This window comes from Canis lupus, chromosome 1 (genome assembly GCF_003254725.2).
Source record: "Canis lupus dingo isolate Sandy chromosome 1, ASM325472v2, whole genome shotgun sequence".
Taxonomy (NCBI): domain Eukaryota; kingdom Metazoa; phylum Chordata; class Mammalia; order Carnivora; family Canidae; genus Canis; species Canis lupus.
The window spans coordinates 35,762,705-35,784,356 of record NC_064243.1 but is presented as its reverse complement, the minus strand read 5'-3'; the positions used below and the strand labels follow the sequence as shown (position 1 = coordinate 35,784,356).

The 21,652-nt window shown below is 39.5% G+C and overlaps 1 protein-coding gene and 1 long non-coding RNA gene across 11 annotated transcripts in view; one reads left to right on the top strand and one right to left on the bottom strand.

The window, feature by feature from the left end:
• UTRN (utrophin) overlaps positions 1-21,652 on the bottom strand; it is a 497,383-nt gene that overhangs the window by 428,318 nt on the left and 47,413 nt on the right. For 4 of the 10 annotated variants that reach the window (XM_025422486.3, XM_025422482.3, XM_035701085.2 and 1 more), the window contains exon 1: positions 12,928-13,093. The exons of the other annotated variants lie outside the window; for them this stretch is intronic. In XM_025422486.3, coding sequence (XP_025278271.1) covers positions 12,928-13,021 — 94 coding nt within the window. In that variant the 5' untranslated portion in view covers positions 13,022-13,093. Of the gene's footprint in view, positions 1-12,927; positions 13,094-21,652 lie in introns of those variants that run through there. 10 annotated transcript variants of the gene reach the window in all.
• On the top strand, positions 143-18,710 carry LOC125755610 (uncharacterized). Its single transcript, XR_007412532.1, has 3 exons — positions 143-242; positions 17,683-17,899; positions 18,632-18,710. It is a non-coding gene; the product is annotated as an uncharacterized LOC125755610 (long non-coding RNA).

Genomic DNA, 21,652 nt, shown 5'->3' with positions numbered 1-21,652 from the left:
AAGACAGTTACTATCAAGAAATTAGAAAGAAGGATTTCCACGGAATAGCAACAAATGTTAGTGCTTTAAATTCTGAAGTTATAATACAACAGTTCAGTGTAAGAATGATAACCTAGATTTTATATCTACCACTCTCTCTTTCAGTTATTTCATGGCTTATGATCACCTAAAGAGAATGAACAGAAAGAACCAAACTTTAATTCAGCGAAGTCTGATTCATTTTAGCAACTCTATTACATAAGGTAATTTCAAATATTTTTAATGTATCAATAGTTATAGCAAAATTAGTAGTAGTGACATTACTGTTGTTGCCATTATTAGCACAATATATTGAATGCCTCCTACATAGGATTACTATGTAATGTAATTCCACAACATCCATTTGAGGTGAATGCTTTCATGATCTCCACTTTTCAGCAGAGGTCAAAAACATTTAAAATTAAGCAACTTGCCCAGGGCTCACAGGGTTAGTAAGTGGAAGTCCCAGGATTGAAATTCAAAGCAGCCTGACTTCAAAGCCCCTAGTGTGCTTGGGGACAATGTGGGGGTGATAGAATGATAGGCTTTACCCGGGGACCTGGGTGACTCAGTAGTTGAATGTCTGCCTTTGGTTCAGGGCATGACCTCGGGGTCCTGGGATCAAGTCCTGCATCGGGCTCCCCGCAGGGAGCCTGCTTCTCCCTCTGCCCATGTCATGTCTCTGCCTCTCCGTGTCTCTCATGAATAAATAAATAAAATCTTTAAAAAAAAAGATAGGTTCTAACCTTCCTCCAGTCCATCAGCAATGAGCTGATTATAGTTGATGCCTGGCTGTAAAACCTACCCTCTGAAGTACAGCTACTAATTGTGTGAATAGATCTAACAATGATTTAACCAATAGTATCTCCTATCTTAAATAATCTTAAGTTACTAAAACTATCTTTTACCTCATATTTAGATATTTTTAAATTATGTTTTATAATAATCAATGGATACTGACAAATAAATGTTTACCAAAACTGCTGAGTGGATTCAAAGGAGAAAAATATAAGGTTATCAAGAGTTTCCACCAGAAGCCGCATGATCAATGATTCTAACATAGGAAGATCTCAGTTGATCCACAGATCCCACTGGATATTCAGTTCTTGCGGATTTGAGAATTTAAAAAATTAAGTCTATATCCCATCAATAGGAAAATGGATAATTTAGATAAGTAACAACAGGACTGTCTGTAAAACAACGTAAGCAACTGTTTCCAAGAATACTGAAGAGGAACAGATAGGAAGGTTGACTATAAAATATTATTTGTAGATTTTTTTTAACTTTTATTTATTTTATTTATTTATTTTTTTAATTTTTATTTATTTATGATAGTCACAGAGAGAGAGAGAGAGAGAGAGAGGCAGAGACATAGGCAGAGGGAGAAGCAGACTCCATGCACCGGGAGCCCGATGTGGGATTCGATCCCGGGTCTCCAGGATCGCGCCCTGGGCCAAAGGCAGGCGCCAAACCGCTGCGCCACCCAGGGATCCCTATTTGTAGATATTAAACTGTTGAGCTTAAAAATAAATAAATAAATAAATAAATAAATAAATAAATAAACAAACAAACAAACTGTTGAGCTTAAATGTCTTGTCTAGTCTCACCTACCCAGAGCATATATTATGACATGAAGTCACTGAAAATAAAATGCTGTGATCTGCTGAGATCCCTGAAGCACAGATTAACTTAACAAATAAGAGGGATCAGGATACTAATAACCTATCATCATGAGGAAATGAGGGGAATTTGGCATAAGCCAAAGTAACAGGCTCCTACCCTGGCTGAGCCATCGTCAAGGCAAGCAGGATACAAGGCGGTGGGAGGAAACCCAGAGGAACAACTGGTCTCCAATTCTACACCTATGCACTGTCCTGTCAGGCTCCGGTTTCAGGGCACTACCAGGAAAGAAGATGGTAGAGGAGGGCAGCGAAAAGTATCCTCCATGGAAGAGGCATTTCTTCCTACCATATGTACGTGCTCTGACAAACTGAGTAAATTTAATCACCAAGCAGAACCTTATTCTTAATACATGTGGTGACTGCACGAGGGAAAAGAATCCAGAGGTGTCTTTTTCTTAGCAGTATATTTTTAAACATACCAGAAATAAATAACTGAAATGAAGGCAGATGCCAACAATTATAATGACAGCAAATATTTCTACAGCACTTAGGGAGGCCGTTCTAAGTGCTTTCTATCAGAGGCTTTCAATTGGAAGCTATCTTGCAAGACATTTGACAATGTTAAGAGACAATTTTAGGGTATTTCAGACATTAGTAGAACGGATGATCATATTCATCAGCCATCACCCCTTCTGATTATTTGGACAACTATCTGATTGGTTCAGGCCATTCTCTTATGGGCTGTTAAATATTTTGAATAGTAACTCTATCTGAATATACTGTAAATAGATAAAACAAAATATCCTAACAAAACCTGAGGTGTCAATAAATATTTTTATTAATATGGAGTACCTGAGATATATTAACCAAATGTTAGTCTTTGATAATAACTCTCTCCTCTTTTAGATCTCAAAAGACCTGCACCTGAAAAATCTGTTTCATAATCCCAGGAAATTTGCCCTCTTATTTTGTGAATATACTTGCAACTGGGATTACAGGTAGGAATTCAAAGGCAGGGTGCCTCGGTGGCTCTGTCAGTTAAGTGTCTGCCTTCAGCTCAGGTCATGATCCAGGGGTTCTGGGATCAAACCCTGCAGTGGGCTCCCTGCTCATTGGGGAGTCAGCTTCCCTCTCTCCCTCTGCCTCTTTCCACCCCACTCATGAGTGTGCTCTCTCTCTCTCTCAAATAAATAAAATCTTAAAAAAAAAAAAAAGAATTCAAGTGCAAAACCTCAACCTCAAGAAACACTTAGTACATGTTATAAACATTATTTCATCTCTTTTTTTTTAAGTTTTTATTTATTTATGATAGTCACAGAGAGAGAGAGAGAGAGAGAGAGAGAGGCAGAGACATAGGCAGAGGGAGAAGCAGGCTCCATGCACCGGGAGCCCGACGTGGGATTCGATCCTAGGTCTCCAGGATCGCGCCCTGAGCCAAAGGCAGGCGCTAAACCGCTGCGCCACCCAGGGATCCCCATTATTTCATCTCTTAATCCACAAACTTAGTAATAACTCTTATGGAGGTCTTTGATTAATGAGATTACTAATAAGTTAATAACAGTAAGGGATCAATATTGGTCCATTAATTGTGACACAGTGAATGTAACATAGTAACATGTTGATCAGGGAAGAAAGAAGAAACTGGGTGAGGAATATACGGGAACTCAGTATTTTTGCCTTTACATTTCTATAAATGTACAACTAGCCTAAAATAAAAGTTTATTTCAAACAAGGTAAAAATAAAAGTAATCACATACAGGATATTTTCTTGAGCAAGAAAATAGGAGAAGCTAATTCTGGTACATCCATATTACATCTTCAGTTTCACATTCTGTTGATTTATAAAGCAATAAGGAAAAGTGGTCGAGAATCACTTGCATGGTGTTGACTGTGCTGGATTCCACATGAACACTTGCTTTCCATACATTTTTTAATGAAATTCTTGCTCATTCATTAAACAATAGCAACAAAAATATGCCAAGCGCTGAGTTGGGTCTGAGGAGTCAAAGACAAAGAAGCATAGGGCCTTTCTTTCTTTTTTTTTTTTTTTTTTTAAGGGCCTGTCTTTCAAGGTCATAGTCTACAGTTGAGATTCTGAAGCATGCTCAGTGACTACTTGAAGAGAAAAAATGCAGGTTTCCAGGCCACACTCTACAGAGACAGACCACGCTTTAAAAAACAATGATCGATAAGATCTGTCATAAATGCTGTGATAGATGAACACATCTAGGAATCACCGAATTTGCCAAGGAGGGAAGCTGTGGGAGCAGAAGAGAGTGACACCCAACCCATACCTGAAGGTCAGCAAAGAATTCCTGGAAAAGAAGTGAATTGTTGATCCCTTAACAGCAGAATAAACCTTGAGAATACACCCTGCCTACAGAAAGGATGGCAGAGTACCAAGAACATTTACAGTGCTTCTGAGAGTCACTGAGCTCAGGCTACAAAGTACCAACCCCAGCAGGGGGAAACCAGCAATGCAGGGGAGCCTAACCCTCTGCTAGGGCTGGAGAAAGGGGCTTTGTCTTAATTCAGTGGGGTCTGACAAAATATGCAAATGGGATTCTAGGGCCTGAACAGTTGCTGCAGCCCAGAAAAGCAGACTGCCTCCCCTCAACTGCATAGCCATTTCAAGGGAAAAGCTTTTTCACACGTTAATGGTTTTTCACTTTCAGCCTATTAGGGCTTGCAAAATCTAGTGCCATATTGACCCAGGTTGCTTGGCTTTGAGGCTTTTTTGCACTGCTCTTTTCTCTCTCTCTCTCTCTCTCTCTCTCTCTTTCTCTCTCTCTCTTCTATATAATCCGCACATCTCATTATCGTCACTGTGTTGATACTTAGCAGCACTCCAGCCTGCTACCCTTCTGATTTACTGCCCAAGATCTAGAAACTAAATACCTGAGTGTGAATTAAGAAAACAGTCACTAAAAGAGGGCCTAATGTGTTTCACAGATGTTCCTGCACTGCACACTCCAAGGAACAAATGTCCACTGTCACCTCTGTGCAATCTGTGGGGTACATACAGTGGTCCTGGGCTACCAGTGAGGAGAATCATTAGGTTTAAAACCAGACTTTTAAAATGCCCCAGCAACGACAGGACCCAGAAAACAGCAAATCTCTATAATTGTTCTCTCAATTTTTGATTTGGGGCTCCTTTTTTTTTCCTTCTCACTTCTAATTCTTAGACATGTGGCTCACTTGAGGTTTGCAGAAAAGTAAGCACTACTTGATTTAAAAATATAAACAGATGAGAAATTTTAGAAAATTACAGAGAAATCAATGCTGACTTTCTTCTTACTACAAATCCACTATAAGAATTGTTCATCGTAAAAAAAAAAAAATTGTTCATTGTAAACACCAGGCGCGATTTCCAAGTTATAGGAAGTAAATGCCAATTCTTTATTTCAGTAACCAAGAGGTAGATATACCTTCAACACCATTTATTTTTATTTAGATTTTATTATTCTGAGAAATTTTGCAGTATAAGTCCCAGCAACAAAGTCAGTGAATACACAGAATAGAATCTCAAAGACTTTTTATTTTTTCAATAGTACACAGCTTATTTAGCCACAAAGCAACTTCTCATCACAAAACATAAGATTCTTCTTGCAACAGTAGAAGAAATAGGTAGGAAGGAGGTGGATAGGTAAGAAGGATCCAGTAGGACTTGAGAACTGTTTTCTCAACCTACTTGCAAAATATCCATAACCTCCCAGCTTAAAATCCATCACTGTGAAATCCACCATTTTTTAAATCCACATGAGCAAAGATAGAATAGAATAATTGTTTTAAAGAATTTGCATGGGCAGAGATAAAATATAATAACTATTTTCATTTCATGATGTCTTTCTTATTTCCAAAAGTCCTATAAGTCACTGCACCATACACACACACACACACATACACACACACTCACACACTATGCTTTTCCTTTTCAGGCTGTAACACTAGTTATTCAGAGTTAGCCATTAAATATTTATTAAAAACTAACTAAACCCTTCTCAGAGGAATGCCAGATACCAGATTGCATGGGTGGGTTGGAGTTATCTAGAGAGAAAGTGAACTTGCTGGGGAAACAGATTTCTTCTGTCAAACACAATCCAGGAGCTACTCACACCAGAAAGGGAGTTATTGTGTAAGAGTTAAAGCTAAAGGTACAAAATTCTGGAGTAGAACAAGAAAACAGGCCAGGTCAAAGCCAGGAGACTTACCCTGGCAGCAGGTTCCTAGCTCCTGGCTGGGCCAGGAGAAAAGGGTCAGTGTTGGTGTGACAGGAGGAACTGTCTCTCAGAGGGCCAAGAAGATTGCTATCTGATGAGGCATTTCCATTGATGATATGCAAGTGACCTGGAAGAATTTGTGCGAGATGCCTATCTTACAATCTCTGTGCATTCCAGCCTCTCACAGTATCTGGATCAGCAGCATTAAACTGAAATCTATCAAGTTTCCAGACCATTATGACAGCTCCCCTCTATTTGAAGAAGCAGTCCTCTCTGCAGACTAAATAAAGCTTTTTATATAAGGTACCAAAAGGCAAATAGGTCGTACAGCACAGAATCATATGGGAGGCTGTATGCCCTTTTCCTGTGCTTGCCTTGTTTGCCTGAAAACAATAAAAACCTTTCTGAACAAATGAAAGTGAACTTTGAAACCAAGAAAACATTTCGGGCACCCTGCCACAAAGATATTCTCCAAGCAACTGCAGGCCCTCTGCTGTCATGTATAGCTCTGTATCTCTTGCCATGTACTGGATCTGCAGTTAAATGAGTCCAGCACAGAACTACAGCCTTGACACTCTGATGTGGAAGATCACTAACAGATCTATATGAGGATGAGGACAAACGGGTCAGTTTTCAGTATGATGATGCATATGGGTCCTCATCTAAACTGTCTTATCTTTATTTAACATCTAGGATGCATCTGTTTTTCCTGGATTAACTTGAAAAGCCCTACTAGGGATCCCTGGGTGGCGCAGTGGTTTAGCACCTGCCTTTGGCCCAGGGTGCGATCCTGGAGACCCGGGATCGAGTCCCACGTCGGGCTCCCGGTGCATGGAGCCTACTTCTCCCTCTGCCTATGTCTCTGCCTCTCTCTCTCTCTCTCTCACACACACACTCTCTCTGTGTGTGTGACTATCATAAATAAATTTTAAAAATTTAAAAAAAAAGAAAAGAAAAGCTCTACTAACAAAACAGCCACCATTTACTATAATCCTCCCTGCCATTTGCCAAGTAATATGCAAGGGATTTTACACGGATACACCTTTAAAGACTCACAACACCACCATTATCACCATTTAGCAAGTGAAGAAGGAGACCCAGGATGCAGGATGGCTGAGATTCAACTTTAAATCCAACTACATGGCCTCTTCCCACGAACTGTATCATGCTCCACAAATTACATGGAAAATGGGCATCCTTTGGATACTCTGGGATTTGCCATCCCTATGAAAGTAACTTATCTGTATAGGGAAATGTAATAAAATAGGGAGGGCACCTAAAGAATCACCAGTCTCAGCACGGTCTCAGATGATGATGACAGCTGCCACATCAGTCAGAAGAGAGAGAGAAAATACAGAATCTAAATCTGAAACCTCTAGCCCAGAGATCCAGAAATCACCTCTGTCTTTTAAGTTGGAAGTCAACTGCCTTCAAACTCAAAATAAATTCAAGTTAGTTATTCAAAATCTACCATTTTGTAGGAATTTCCTTCAGAATCAGTTTAAAAGTCAGAAATCGGGATCCCTGGGTGGCTCAACGGTTTGGCGCCTGCCTTTGGCCCAGGGCGCGATCCTGGAGACGGGATCGAATCCCACGTCGGGCTCCCGGTGCATGGAGCCTGCTTCTCCCTCTGCCTGTGTCTCTGCCTCTCTCTCTCTCTCTCTCTCTCTCTCTCTCTGTGTGTGTGACTATCATAAATAAAAAATAAAAAAAATAATAAAAATAAAAGTCAGAAATCCAGGGCAGCCCTGGTAGCTAAGTTTAGTGCCGCCTTTGGCCCAGGGCCTGATGCTAGAATCCCGGGATGGAGTCCCACGTCGGGCTCCCTGCATGGAGCCTGCTTCTCCCTCTGCCTGTATCTCTGCCTCTCTCTCTCTCTCTCATGAATAAATCAATAAAATCTTAAAAAAAAAAAAGTCAGAAATCCAAACAACAGAAAAAAGGGTGGGGGTTGGGAGGTATTTAATGTATGAAAATGAAATCCACTGAAGAATTTGTCCAAAGAGCCATTAAACACATGCAGTTCAATTTCAAAAGAAAGAAGAAAGGAAAGAAAGAGAAAGGGAAAGAAAAAAGAAAGAAAAGAAAGAAAAGAAAGAAAAGAAAGAAAGGAAAGAAAGGAAAGAAAGGAAAGAAAGGAAAGAAAGAAAGAAAGAAAGAAAGAAAGAAAGAAAGAAAGAAAGAAAGAAAGAAAAAGAAATGCAAGTCTGGGTCACTTGGGTGGCTCAGGTGGTTAAGCATCTGTCTCTTGATTTCGGCTCAGGTCATGATCTCAGGGTTCCGAGATCAAGCCCCAGGTCAGGCTTCCTGCTCAGTGTGGAGATTGCTTAAGATTCCCTCCTCTCTCCCTCTGCCCCTCTGTCACTCATGTGTGCACTCTCTCTCTCAAAAAAAAAAAAAAAAAAAAAAAACAAAAAAGAAAAGAAAAGAAACCAAATTCAAAACATTTATATACTACTCTTCATCTTTCTATACCTCATGGACAGCAAATTAACAGTAAACACTTACCTGATCCCACAATAACCCAAATGAACTAAGATATATGTACACGTTTCACTATTTCTAATAATTTTTTTAATGGAATGGCTATTAAAGCAGGATGGTTCTGACTTTGGTTCAAAAAGAGAAACCATTCTGTTTGTGGGAACTTAGATATAAAGCTGCACATTTGTATATTCATAGGAAAAGGTGTGGTGGACAAACAAAACTATTAACAATGGCTGTGAGGGGAAGAGAGAATGACAATTTTCTACTCTGTATAATGTTTATTCTGCAATGATTTTTTTTAAAAAAAGAGGTTGATTACTTAAGAGTTTTTTTTAAAGGTACTTAAAAACACATTATTAAAAATGTTTAGGGACGCCTGGGTGGCTCAGCGTTTGAGCACCTCCCTTCAGCCCAGGGTGTGATCCTAGAGTCCCAGGATCAAGTCCCACATTGGGCTCCCTGCATGAAGCCTGCTTCTCCCTCTGCCTATGTCTCTGCCTCTCTGTGTCTCTCATGAATAAATAAATAAAATATTTTTAAAAAATAAAAATTATGTTTAGGATCAAAAATTTCTTACAATAAAATACCTCTCTAACTTGACAGTCACCCTCACAGGGAGACACACTTACTTTTGCCCAGCTCACGATCCAAGTTTCAATCCTCTGGTTTAGACAGAAAGTTTGACCTGTGTTCCTTTAGTCCTAGACTAAAATTTCACTTTGACACAATGGTAAAACTAGGCTATGACTCATCTTCCTCTGCAGAACAATGAAAGTTCTAGTTCAGTGGGAAAAAAACTACTTGAGTTGCCAGTTCACTGAACTGTTCAAATCAAGGTCAAAATATTGGGGCAGGATCAAGGGAGTCACTGCACCCAGATCCTATCTAGTGTTCCTACCTGTCCTTGTTCCTACCAGTCTTTTCGCTGGCCCTCCAAACAAATCTGGAATTTGCAAATGGTTGTAATAGGAAGCACGTGGTGCCCTCTAAGGAAGAGTCAAAGAACCCAGCTGTAACATGAAATGGATCTGGGACCCAAGTCATGAGCACACCTTTCAAATATCGCCAAGGAAAAACACAACTAAAATGATGGCAGGGTGCACAGCTTCAGCTTATATGTATTTTAAGTACCATAATCAACATAGTATTTGTATTCCTATTCCTAGACTCTAGTACCAGGCAAAGCCCATTATCAACTGACTAGATTTTTATAATTTTTATAGATCTTACTCTTTTTATTTACCCTTGAATGTTACTATATCTTACAAGGTGCTTTAAAATGCCCCCTGGGGAATCTGACTGGTTGGGAGACCTACCTCAGAGTTTCAGTGGCTTACAGCTGATCATAGGGGGAACTGAGATCAAATCCAGGTCATCCCTTGAATGGCTGTCCAGTACCATGTTAATCATACACCTCATTTTCCCCCGAAATTCTTTTGTTTCAAAGAAGTCACTCTGTCTACCCTTCTCCCAATTTAATAATTTTCTCTCTAACCTCTGCAGATTATATGCCACCTGGTCTTCCTACCCACCAATGCATTTCCTTTTTAAGCATTAAGATCAGCTAAAAATTCACAAGCCCTGAGAAATTTTCCCAGACAAACCTCACTACACTCTGATGCAGTCAACTGGCAGGTCAGGAAGCCCCTAATATTGGCAAAGATAAACACACTCCTTCCTTTCAAACTAACCCTTACACGGGTCCTTGCAGAGAACCTCCTGGTAGTGCCCCCAGCTGGCCCCACCTCCCCATTCACACATACATAGACACCCCAGCCCCTGATGAAATTCTTATTCCAACATATTCAACCTGCCTTGCTTCACGAAGACACTACCAACCAGGAGGCTTGTCTCTTCTGAGATGGCCGTTCAGTATGCCCCAAGGTTAGCCTGTTCCCCTGTGATCTCTTCCCATATGACAGCTGATATTCAGAGGAGCCACTGTCTAATACAACATACTCTGCTACACCAGCACCAACCAGAAACAAAGATATCCCCTTCCTGTTGCTCAGAGGAATTTATTCATTCATTCATTCATTCCTCAAGGCGACACTGAGCCTTTTCTGCATGCCAGGCACACAGTTATTAGGAGCTGGATACAATGGTAATGAAGTTTCCTTCCTGTCCTCTTCATGGAGCTTTCGGTCTCGTAGGGAAGAAGTAACATTCCCTTGTGCCTCTCCACCTTGAATCTACAGTAGAAGCACTCAGAGAGTTTTTGAAAGGCTAGAAAGTCAAGGCCTCAGTCTGCTTAAATCAGAATCTCTGGCTGTACGGTTCCAACACTGGTGATTCTAAAGTGGAGTCAAGGTTGAGGATATCTTAACCAACCCATCAAAAAAGGAAACGGCTGACACAGAATCCTGTCAGCCAACAAGCAAGCAGGAAGGATGGCAAGAAAAGCTGGGCCTCCCAGCAGTAGCTTCCTGGGCAGGGCAATTTCTAGACATAAATCATCATTAGTAGATGCCTGCAAGTCCTAGAATGGTACCAAGTAATTTTTTATTTCACATTTTCAAGACTTTTTTATTAACTTTGGTCTCCCCCAATGAGATTATTTTTAACATTTGATCATTTGTACACAGACATCAAGATTAAGACAAGGAAAGGAATTATTTTATGAAAGTTTAGGGTTAATATTGTAAAATAAAAAGGGTCTCTATTAAAGAAAGATAGATGATAGATAGATCTAGAAATTCAGATTTCAACTTACTCAGTTTTTCCCTATTGTATCTCAGTGGATGACTGGGAGGCAAATACACTGGAGTTCCCCAATCCAGATGACACCACAGAGCAAAGAATTGACAATTTCAAAAACAACACTGAATAGCTAATTTTGAGCAAATATATATCTAAAATTCACTCCACTTTATACCTCGTTTTTTATTATTCCCTTCCCTTTAGATTCTACAACGGTCTTCTGCATTATCAAAAGTTAAATGCAAAGCACTTAAGGTTTCATTCTTTCTACCTAAAGTAAGGTCCGTAAATAAAAGATTCATCCCCCCACCCCACAAAAAAGGACTCATCTCAAAGTTTAATCTGTTATGGAGACTGCTCTGAAAGCCAAAAAAGTCCATGTACTGCAAACATCCATTAAAAATGTATTTTGGAGGTGGCGTCTGGGTTGCTCAGCCAGTTAACTGTCTGCCTTTGGCTCAGATCATTATCCTGGAGTCCTGGTATCAAGTCCCACATCAAGCTCTCTTTTCAGTGAGGAGCCTGCTTCTCCCTCTTCCTGCACCCACTTCTGCTCATGCTCTCTTTATCTCTTTCTCTCAAATAAATAAATAAAAACCTTTAAAAAATAAAAATTAAAGTGTATTTCCTGTATCTTTATTTCTAATAAGATCACTAGAGATCTACCCAGCAAATACACAGAAATATTCAGTTCACAAAAATCCAGTGAGAAGAGAGCCTCAGTCTTTGTGGAATTTGAAATCATATACACATTGGTTTGCTACTTTTATTAAAAGAACATGCTCTGATTTTTTTTTATTCATGAGAGACACAGAAAAAGGAGCAGAGACACAGGCAGAGGGAGAAGCAAGCTCAGTACGGGGAGCTCGATGCAGGACTCAATCCCAGGACCCCAGGATCACACCCTGAGCCAAAGGCAGCAGCTCAACCACCCAGGTGTCCCCTGCTCCAATTATTTTAGTTTAAATGTGCTCCATAGAAAACATGCCTACCAGCATTTACCACCTCATTCACATGGAGTTAGGAAGGGAAACGAGGTAAAGAGTAATTACAAAGGAAAGAAACACATATTGTAAAACTTCTAACCAGCCTGAAAGTTTTCCCACAATGACAACATCCAAGCATGATATGTGAGGTCAAGCAACACCCATCACTTGGGCTTTTGTTTTGTTTTGCTTACTCAGAAAGCTTATCTGACCAGTACACAAATATATACATTAATCAAGATACGGACATCTGACCTGATGAGAAAAACCAGGTGACCCTAGTTTTTCTAGGGAAACGTGCATGAGCACATCCAACGTGAAGTTCTGCATCTATGTTTCTCCTCAATAACACTGTACTGAAACGAAAACCCCTTCATTTATAGACCCCCCCAAAGTACAAATGTCCTATTTGCCCCTTTATCAGCTCTATACAATGTATTTTAAAAAGTAAAATATCTTTTTAGTGAGTACAATAAATCAAGTACACCATGGGATGAGCTCCATCACTATTCAACAGCACAGAGAACTGTCTATGACAATAAATAGTCAAAACATAATAAGCTACTTTGAAAAATGCAGGCAGATAAACTGAAGCACATCTGTCACAAGAGATTTATGGATCTTTGAGTGTTTCTTCCAAAGAAGCCAATAACCGGCTGTCACATTCTGAAGAGAAGGATGAAGCAGTGTTGGGTCTCCACTATCTGGAGTCTAGAAAGATGTGGCATCAGGAAGCACAAACCAGTATGTTTCCATCACCAGCCAGGTCCTGCCCTCCGTGCTTCTGTTACTTAACAAATTGGGTTCACTAAGCAACTAAGAGAGCCCTGTCTTGGCTGTCACCCCCTTTCCAAAACCTCACAGGCTTGGAGTCATGCAAGTTGACAAACTTACCTGGTAAGTGCTTGCAGGCCTGGCGAGCTCCTGGCCCCAGCAAGTCAAGTCTGCACTTTTTCCAACGAAACGGGGTGGCTGCCGGGCTGCTCATCACCTACAATTGCTTCAGTGACGAGGAAAAAGATGCAGAGGAAGTGGACAACAAAAGCAGCCTGCGAACTGCACACTGGGATGTCCTGTGTTGGGGTGGCTTTTATTTTTCCCATGAGAGGATCTGACTAAAACTAACCCAGCCTCCAGACAGGAAGTTACATTTAGCAGTCAGTGAAAACTCTTCATGTCATTTTTATTATTGTTGTTGTTGTTGTTTTGAATGTGTGTGTATGTGTGTGTGTGTGTGTTTAGTCGTCACAAATAAGGGCCTTTGAATGTTTCTAATCTATTACAAAGAGATTATAACTCTGTTTCCTGTTTTGACAGTGTTGGCTGGTAAGGGACACCTCCACCCACCTTCCTACCCACTATGTATATAAATAGAGGCACTTGCCCTGGTTACAGATTGGGCTGAAGAGTTTCATTATATATTAACTATACTTCAAAGAGCAAATTGGACTTGTGATTTTACTTTCACATGCATATAGACCTTGGAGAAATGAAATTCCAAAGGATTTCTTCTCAGTTCCTTACACATTACTATGAGGGAAAAAATAAGCTTAACCACACAGAGTTATAAAATAAGAAGTAAAACTTTTGACTCAGATTTTCCAGCCTCTACTATTTTGTGTATGTGCTGTGCTCTCTTGCACAGTATCCACACACAACAGGCAAAGAAAATCCTTACGCAGAGAACCTCACCCTATTCTTTGTCTATTCTTTTTTCTCTCCTGCTCTGAAATAGAAACTTTTTCTCCTAAGCAAAGATTTTCATATTTCATAGAATAGGGACCCCTGTCAGGATATACACGGGCTTAAGGTAAAAGCCACTTCTTTCCCTGCTACTGGCTGAGGTATGATAAAGGGAACTTGCCTCCTCCTCCTCATCTCTGTGTGTTTCCTAGACTGGAAACTGTAGGACTCTGGCAAAATACGTTCTAATACAATTGCCAAATCTGTAAAATGGGAGTAGTGGCCCCACCTCTTTCCTTGGATTGTTGTGAGGAATGAGACAGCGAAAAGTGCAGTGCTGCAGATTATACCACATGGTCGAAGCCCAATTTTTTTTATAAATATTTTATTTATTTGAGAGAGAGAGAAAGAGAGAGAATGAGTGAGGGAGAGGCACAGAGAGAAGTAGACTGTCTGCTGAGCAGGGAGCTTGATGCCGGGCTTGGTCTCAGGACCCTGGAATTGTGACCTGAGCCTGTCTCTAACCGAGACACCCAGGTGCCCCAAAGCATAACTTTTAAGGCTTTTACTTTTTTATTTATTTTTTAATTTTAAGATTTTATTCATTTATTCATGAGAGACATAGAGAGAGAGGCAGAGACATAGGCAGAGGGAGAAGCAGACTCCCCGCTGAGCAGGGAGCCCAATGCAGGACTCTATCACAGGACCCAGGGATCATGACCTGAGCCGAAGGCAGACACTTAACCAACTGAGCCACCCAGGTGCCCCCAATTCTTTTCTCTGAGAGCTTTATTAAGATATAATTCACATAGTATGTAATTAACTCATTTGAAGTATAGAATTCAGAGATCATATTCACAGTTACATGCATCCATCACCACAATCAATTTCAGAACACTCTCATCACCCCAAAAGGTAGCCTCTGTTTTCTTCCCTACTGGATAGCCCTAGACAACTATGAAAATCTACTTGCAGGTCTCTATAGGTTTGCCTTTCCTGCACATTTCATTTAAATAAAATTATAGAATTTGTGGTCTTTTGTGACAGGCTTCTTGGACTTAGTATGTTTTCACAGTTCATCCATGTAGCAGTGTACATCAGCACTTCACTTCCTTTTATGGTTGAATAACAGTCCATTGTATAAATACCCCACATTTTATTTATTCATTCATCAGCTGATGGACATTTATGTTGTTTTTAACTATTGGCTGATGTGAATAATGCTGCTATGAGCATTCAGAAACAAGTTTTTATGTTGACATGTTTTCATTTCTCTATACGATTGCTGAGTCATAGAGTAACTCTATGGTTAACCTTTGGAAGAACCATCAGACAGTTTTCCAAAGTGACTGTACCATCTTACATTCCCACCAGCAGTGTATAAAGGTTCCAATTTCCCCACATATTCACCAATACTTATGATTATCTGTCTTTTTAATTACAAACAAACAGTCAGTATGGACTGACATCTCATTGTGATTTGATATACATTTCTCTGGTGGTTATCAAAGCCTAATTTTATCAGTAGCCCCAAAATGCCTCCATTCTTGTAGGCAGGGCTCAATACTCAAAATACAGAACAACTAGTAAGACATGGAGATCACTTAATCAAAATGAAAACTGGCTACAGTTCCAAAACAAGATCTTAAAGATGTCTGGCTTTAACAGTGGATATTTTCCAACAGCTATGAAAAAATTTCAACATTTTGAACTGGTGTTGCTGTACAGGTTTCATGCCAGCTAAATAACTACTGACCTTTGAATTAGATCTCCAGTTACAGACTGCTAAAGCAGTTGGCCCTTCTTTCTCTACCAAAAGGCTGCTGAAGAAAACTTTTAAGATGAAATTCTCAATGTAAATATGATATTTTAACCATTTACAATCATTCCTTTCCCTCTGTGTTTCTATATAGGTTTTCCTCTTAAATACAAATAGGTTCTGGGGTTCCTGGGTAGCTCAGTCAGTTAAGCACCTGACTCTTGGTTTTGGCTCAGGTCATAATCTCAGGATCATGGAAGCGAGCCCCACCCCACGTGGAGCTCCTCACTCAGCAGAAGTCTGCTTGAGATTTTCTCTCTCTTTTCTTCTGCTCTTCCCCCCTTTCCCCACTTACAAACTCTCTCTCTAAAATAAAATAAATAAATAAAATTGAAAAACAACTACATAGGCTCAACTAAAGCAGCTTTCGGACAGCCACAGATATTTATAGGAAGAAATTTTAGACCAGATGTGACTTAAAAATCAAATAAATTTTGTAGATAGTCAAGAGGAACAAGTCAGGATCTAGACACTAGCAATATTTTCCCCTTACCTCTTAAAAATGTGATATTCGTTAAAAAGATATATGGACCCCTAAGATTATCACAGCATTATTTACAATAGCCAAATGTGGAAGCAATCAAAGGACCCCTTTGATAAATGAATGGATAAAAAAGCTATTATGTGTGTGTATGTATGTATGTGTGTATATGTATATTAGTCATAATGGAAAGGAATATTAGTCATAAAAAAGAATGAAATCTTGCCATCCACAACAACACAGATGGAGCTAGAGGGTATTACACTAAGCAAAATAAATCAGACTGAGAAAAATACATTCCATATGATTCCATTTATATATGGAGCCTAAGAAACAAAACAAATAAACAAACAGAAACAGATTCATAAATACAGAATACAAACTTGTGATTGTCACAGGGGAGGCGGTGGGGTGATGGGCAAAACAGGTCAAGGGGACTAAGAAGTACAAACTTCCAGTTATAAAATAACAAATAAGTCACAGGAACGAAAAGTACAGCATAGGGAATATAGTCAATAGTTGTGTAATGACTTTGTATGGTGACTGATGGTAATTATACTTAAGTATAGTGAGCACTGTGTAACACACTCAACTGTGGGATCACTATGTTTTATATACCTGAAACTAATGTAACATTGTGTAACATGTTACACATGTTACTTCAAGTAAAAAAGAAATGTGATATGAGGAGGACAGTAATTATTCTCATTCAAAGGGATTATCAATCTAATTTAAAGAATTATCTAATTTTAAATTCAAAAACTATAATCTAATTCAGAGATTATCTTTTTTAAAAAATGAGGGGATTATCTAATCTAATTCAATCTAATTTAGAGAAATTATAATTTTCTTCGGACTTTATGGTGTTTGAACAAATTCATGTATGATGTCAACTATCTCTTTCCTAAAGCAACCTATTTTAGGATTTTCATTTTCTTGATCCCTAAGAAAAGAAAAATAGAATAAAACCTATATAAAACATGACAAAGAAAACACAAAAATGCCATACACTTTTAAAAATAATATTTTTTTCCTTATTTTCCAAGATAAGGCCTCAAGCCTTACAACATGTAATAATAATATGATTCATCCCTCTTCTAAGAAATTTTCCATGTCCCAAGGCTGCACTATGTAATCCATTGTTTTAGTTATTTCTTGGCATACAGCTGACTATGAAACTGGCCGCTGAACTTTCCTATGTCAAATAGAACTTTCCATTGTGGGAAATTTCTAAAACATTCATATTAAGCTAAGTGGAAATGTCATCATAGCTCAGGAGCAAATATGGTCTGTGTCAACCAGTACAAATTCTAACATGGATTCTATACAGGAAAAGCAAACCATTGATCAAACACAAGTACAAAGGCTTTGTCAGAGTTGCTATAAATACTTGGTGGTGAAGAAAATCAGGAGCAACCATCAGCTTATCAAAGTTTTCTGAAAGTTCTTCTAAAACGATCTAATAGAAGGGCACATTTTTAAATTGTTCTATAATATCAGAACCCACTCTATCCACAGACCCCTTCTTCTAGAATACATGTTGACCTCATTTCTAGTTGTTGGGAAACCAATAGACCATTTATGTTGCAAGTATCCATCTAGCGTACACGCTTTCTTCTTCAATCTGGTGTTGACAGCAATAATCAAATTTTGTACATACCACTAGCTCTATTATAGCTCAACAGCAACTGGCTGCCAGCCTAGGCCTACTGTCTCACCAAAAAGGAAAGAAAGGATTGGACTGGTGAGAGAATCACAGAAAAAATCAGCTGAAACTACAGGAGGTGTTGTAGAAGCAAGAAAGTGAAACAGAGCCCCTGGGAGACTAAGCTCTCTCCACTGGGGAGGCACACGCCCAGCAGCTTCAACACGGTCAGGCACAGGTGAGTTGACCTTGGCTGCTGAAGGCACGCATTTTCTTCATCCTTTCTGTTATCTACAAACCCTCTTGGCTTTGAACATCTCATTATAACTGTCAGACCTAACTAATGAACTTACATCTAACCCTGCAGAACAACAGACAAAAGCTAGCGACAAACCACACCTTCCAACATGAGGGAGGCCAAGTGCCAGTGAACACTGGACTTCAGGCGCTTCCTGCAAACTCTCTAGACATTAACTGGTTTCACTTTGTAATTCTTCTATGTGCACTTAGGCCAGAATCAAACATTTTTCTCAGATCACAAAATGCTAAATTAATCTTATGATAAAAACAAGGTCAGCTTTAAAAATAACTGGGGAAGGAGACCTGACTGAAATTTTACTGGACTTGCTGTTTTAGACTTTGAATCTCCAAGAAAACTGTGCTGCAGCTAATAGATATTCTCTACTTAAAGCAGCATGGATGATGCCATTTCCTGGTATGACAAGCAACCCTTTATCTCATATTTTAAAACTTGAAATAATTTTAGATTTACCAAAAAAGGTATGAAAACAGTATCCAGAGTTATCATATTCCCCTCACCTAGCTTCCCCAAACATTACCATATTACATAACCAGAGTACGACTGTCAAACTAGATAATTAGCACTGCTGCAATACTATGAACTACTCCACAGGTCATGTTAAAATTTCTCCACTTAAAAAAAAAAAAATTCTCCACTTGTCTTTTCCAGGGATTCGTGATTCAGTCCAAGATTCTGCACATAAGCAACACTTCAAAAATCCAGGATGTGTCCTTTCCAATAAATCAGGCACTATCTAATGAACGTTTCTGATCCCTCCAAAAGTTCTGTTGCTTTTCACACTAATGAGTAAGTGTCATCATTAACCATGGAGTCTTCCAGGCTAGGAATGTGCTTTTCCTTCACAATTCTCTTCATATTTAATCTGTCAGTCTTATCAACCTTACCGCGTAAACAGGCCAAATAGAGCTTCACAATCCCTTGTCCAAAACCCCTGAACCAGCTGTTTTGCCAAATTAGAACCTTCCCCACTTAAGTTAATAGAGCAAATTGGGTATATGTTACACTAAAACAAAACAAAACAAAAACAGCAAGATCCAGAGCAATTTCCCCCAATCAAATACATTAATAGTCCTGCAACAAATACGTGTGTGTCATGAATGGTAAGTGGGATAGATAAGAAGAACTTTTAAAAGCATCCTACCAGTAAAAGTCAGATTTCACCAACAAATGAATTCAAGTCAAGATCAGGTTTACTCTCAAATGAATTACAAAGAAAGTACCTTTTGGTTTTCAGAGTTCTTTCAAACTACTGTAACTGCAGATGAGGAATGCTGGAACTACCTATGAAATTCATGGCCTTGTTCATCTCACACCTGCCTCAACCACATCCTTTTTCATTCCATCTCCTGGCAAGGCCATCTGTAGAGTCCTTCCTCCTCTCTGCTTCCTGGCTCTCTCCACTCCAATTCACCTTTCCACAGGCTCCCCAGAGGGATCTTTCTTAAATACCTACGATTCCCTAAACTCATAATCCTCAAAGATTTCCCATGCCAGAAAAAGAAGGTTTGGAGTCCCATCATCTTCATGAAGTTTACACAGGTCTTCACCATCTGAGCCAAGTCCCCTGACAGTCCAGACCATCTACACAGCATTACAAAAAAGGTATAGTCTCTATCCCTCAAGATTCTTAGTAATGAATCCAATCCCGTTCATATTTTCATGAGAGTAATTATTATTTAGAATACAACTTCTCTAATATATCAAAGACTGAGGGATGCCTTCGTGGCTCAGCAGTTTAGTGCCTGCCTTTGACCCAGGGCATGATCCTGGAGTCCCAGGATCGAGTCCCACATCAGGCTTCCTGCATGGAGCCTGCTTCTCCCTCTGCTTGTGTCTCTGCCTCTCTCTCTGTGTCTCTCATGAATAAATAAATAAAAATCTTTAAAAAAGAAAAATCAAAGACTGTATCAGGATACGTTTACTCATTTTTTTCCTAGCTAGGAAATTCTACCTTAGTTCTTGATCACATTAAAGATCACTAACAAAATTCCACATGTTGACATGAAAAAGATTTTTCACATGATTTTAATAACCTATCTAAAAATACTCACGACGCTACTGTTGGTATGGTTAAAACAATTACAAAGAGTAAAAGCCAGGAAAACTTTTCTAAAAACAAGCAAAACCAAAAAAGTAACATCAAGGATGGTATTTAATGGGCTCAGTGATTTCTCATGAGATTGTTTTCCCAAAGCATGAAGATATAAATAAAATCTGAAATCATGCCTTTGTTTCCATATTAGTATATTAATGGAATGGAATGACATTATAATCAACAAAATTACATTAGGGAGAGTTAAGCTAAAATCCTTACCATTGAAGAGCTTAGAATTTATCCCCAATCACATAGAGGCTGACCTCAGACACAGACTTTAAGAACATGCCAGTGAAGGAGGAAAGAAATCATATTTTAAGTATTATTAGTTTTATTCCCTAGCATGCAAATAGCCAAAGATACCTACTTGGAATAATGAATTAAAAGAAAAACTCCTAGAAGTTGTATTTCAAGATTAAATTATAAATGTCCTTGCCATTATCTCAGGAAAACTGCACAAAAGTAGTTGAGATTCAGAAGTAAGGAACAAGTACCATCAAATCCCTTAAGGAGATGGGTAGAGAGAGATGGTGAGTGCACACTTCCACTCCCTACATCCAGACAGGTGAGGAGGGCTTTGAGCAGGAACCTGGATTCCCTCCCAGGGCAGCCTTGGTGTGTGCATATGTGTGTGTGTCTGTGCACATGTATGTTTATTCATGTGTAGCAGGGTTTCTCACAAGCAATGCTACTTCCAAACAGAAATGGCCACAACCTGGAATCAACAGAGGTGAGGTCCCCAGGAACTGACATGATCCGCGTTAGAACAGGCGAACACTACATGGCTGTTTTGAGTGATGCCAAGACTTTGTAGAAGCCAGGATCCAGTCTGCCAGGCCAGTAGAAGGAGCCCCAAAGTACCGGCTGCTTAAGGCAGGGGTACATGGGACATCCACTCAAGAAACAAGCAACTCACTCTAGCAGAAGAAAGGAAGGTCACTGCTTGGGTTCTTCAGGGAGCAGGAATAGTTACTTAAGGGGACATAAAAAGAGTTGCATAAAATAACCACACAAATGCTTTAAAAGGAAAGAGGAATTTTTAAACATTACTTAAAAGGGAAGAAAATGGAAGTGATTTTTCTGAAGTTTCTGCATGTTCTGTTTTTATAAATCAGGTGAAAAAGAAATATTGCCATCCCTTTAGCACAAGAAATTAATGAACACTCACTAAAAGAAGAGAGATGAGCTGATGTGGAAGACATCATCAGAGCAGAGGTTAACAGCGGAGCAGGACAGCGAGGGGAACCAGACCGGCTCTCACATCCAACGAGCACAGTCCGGGCGACAGGCCCAGCCCATGTAGAGGGAAGTGTCCCTGTCTACGATGGGGGCAGAATGAAAATCTGTGGCTCTGGGGCAGATCCCAAAGCTGGAGAAAGGAACTCCACAGGGGAGTAGACAGCTGTGGCCAGGTGAAAGGGGCTCTTTCAGATACAAAGGTGGACTCATTTTGAAAAGTAGAGGCGATAGCACTAACAACAGTGCAGAGCAGAGGTCAACAAGTGATTTTGCTTATAGTGCATCTGCTGGCATTGTGAGAAAAACTCTAGTTTCAGAGGGTTCTAGTAACACCA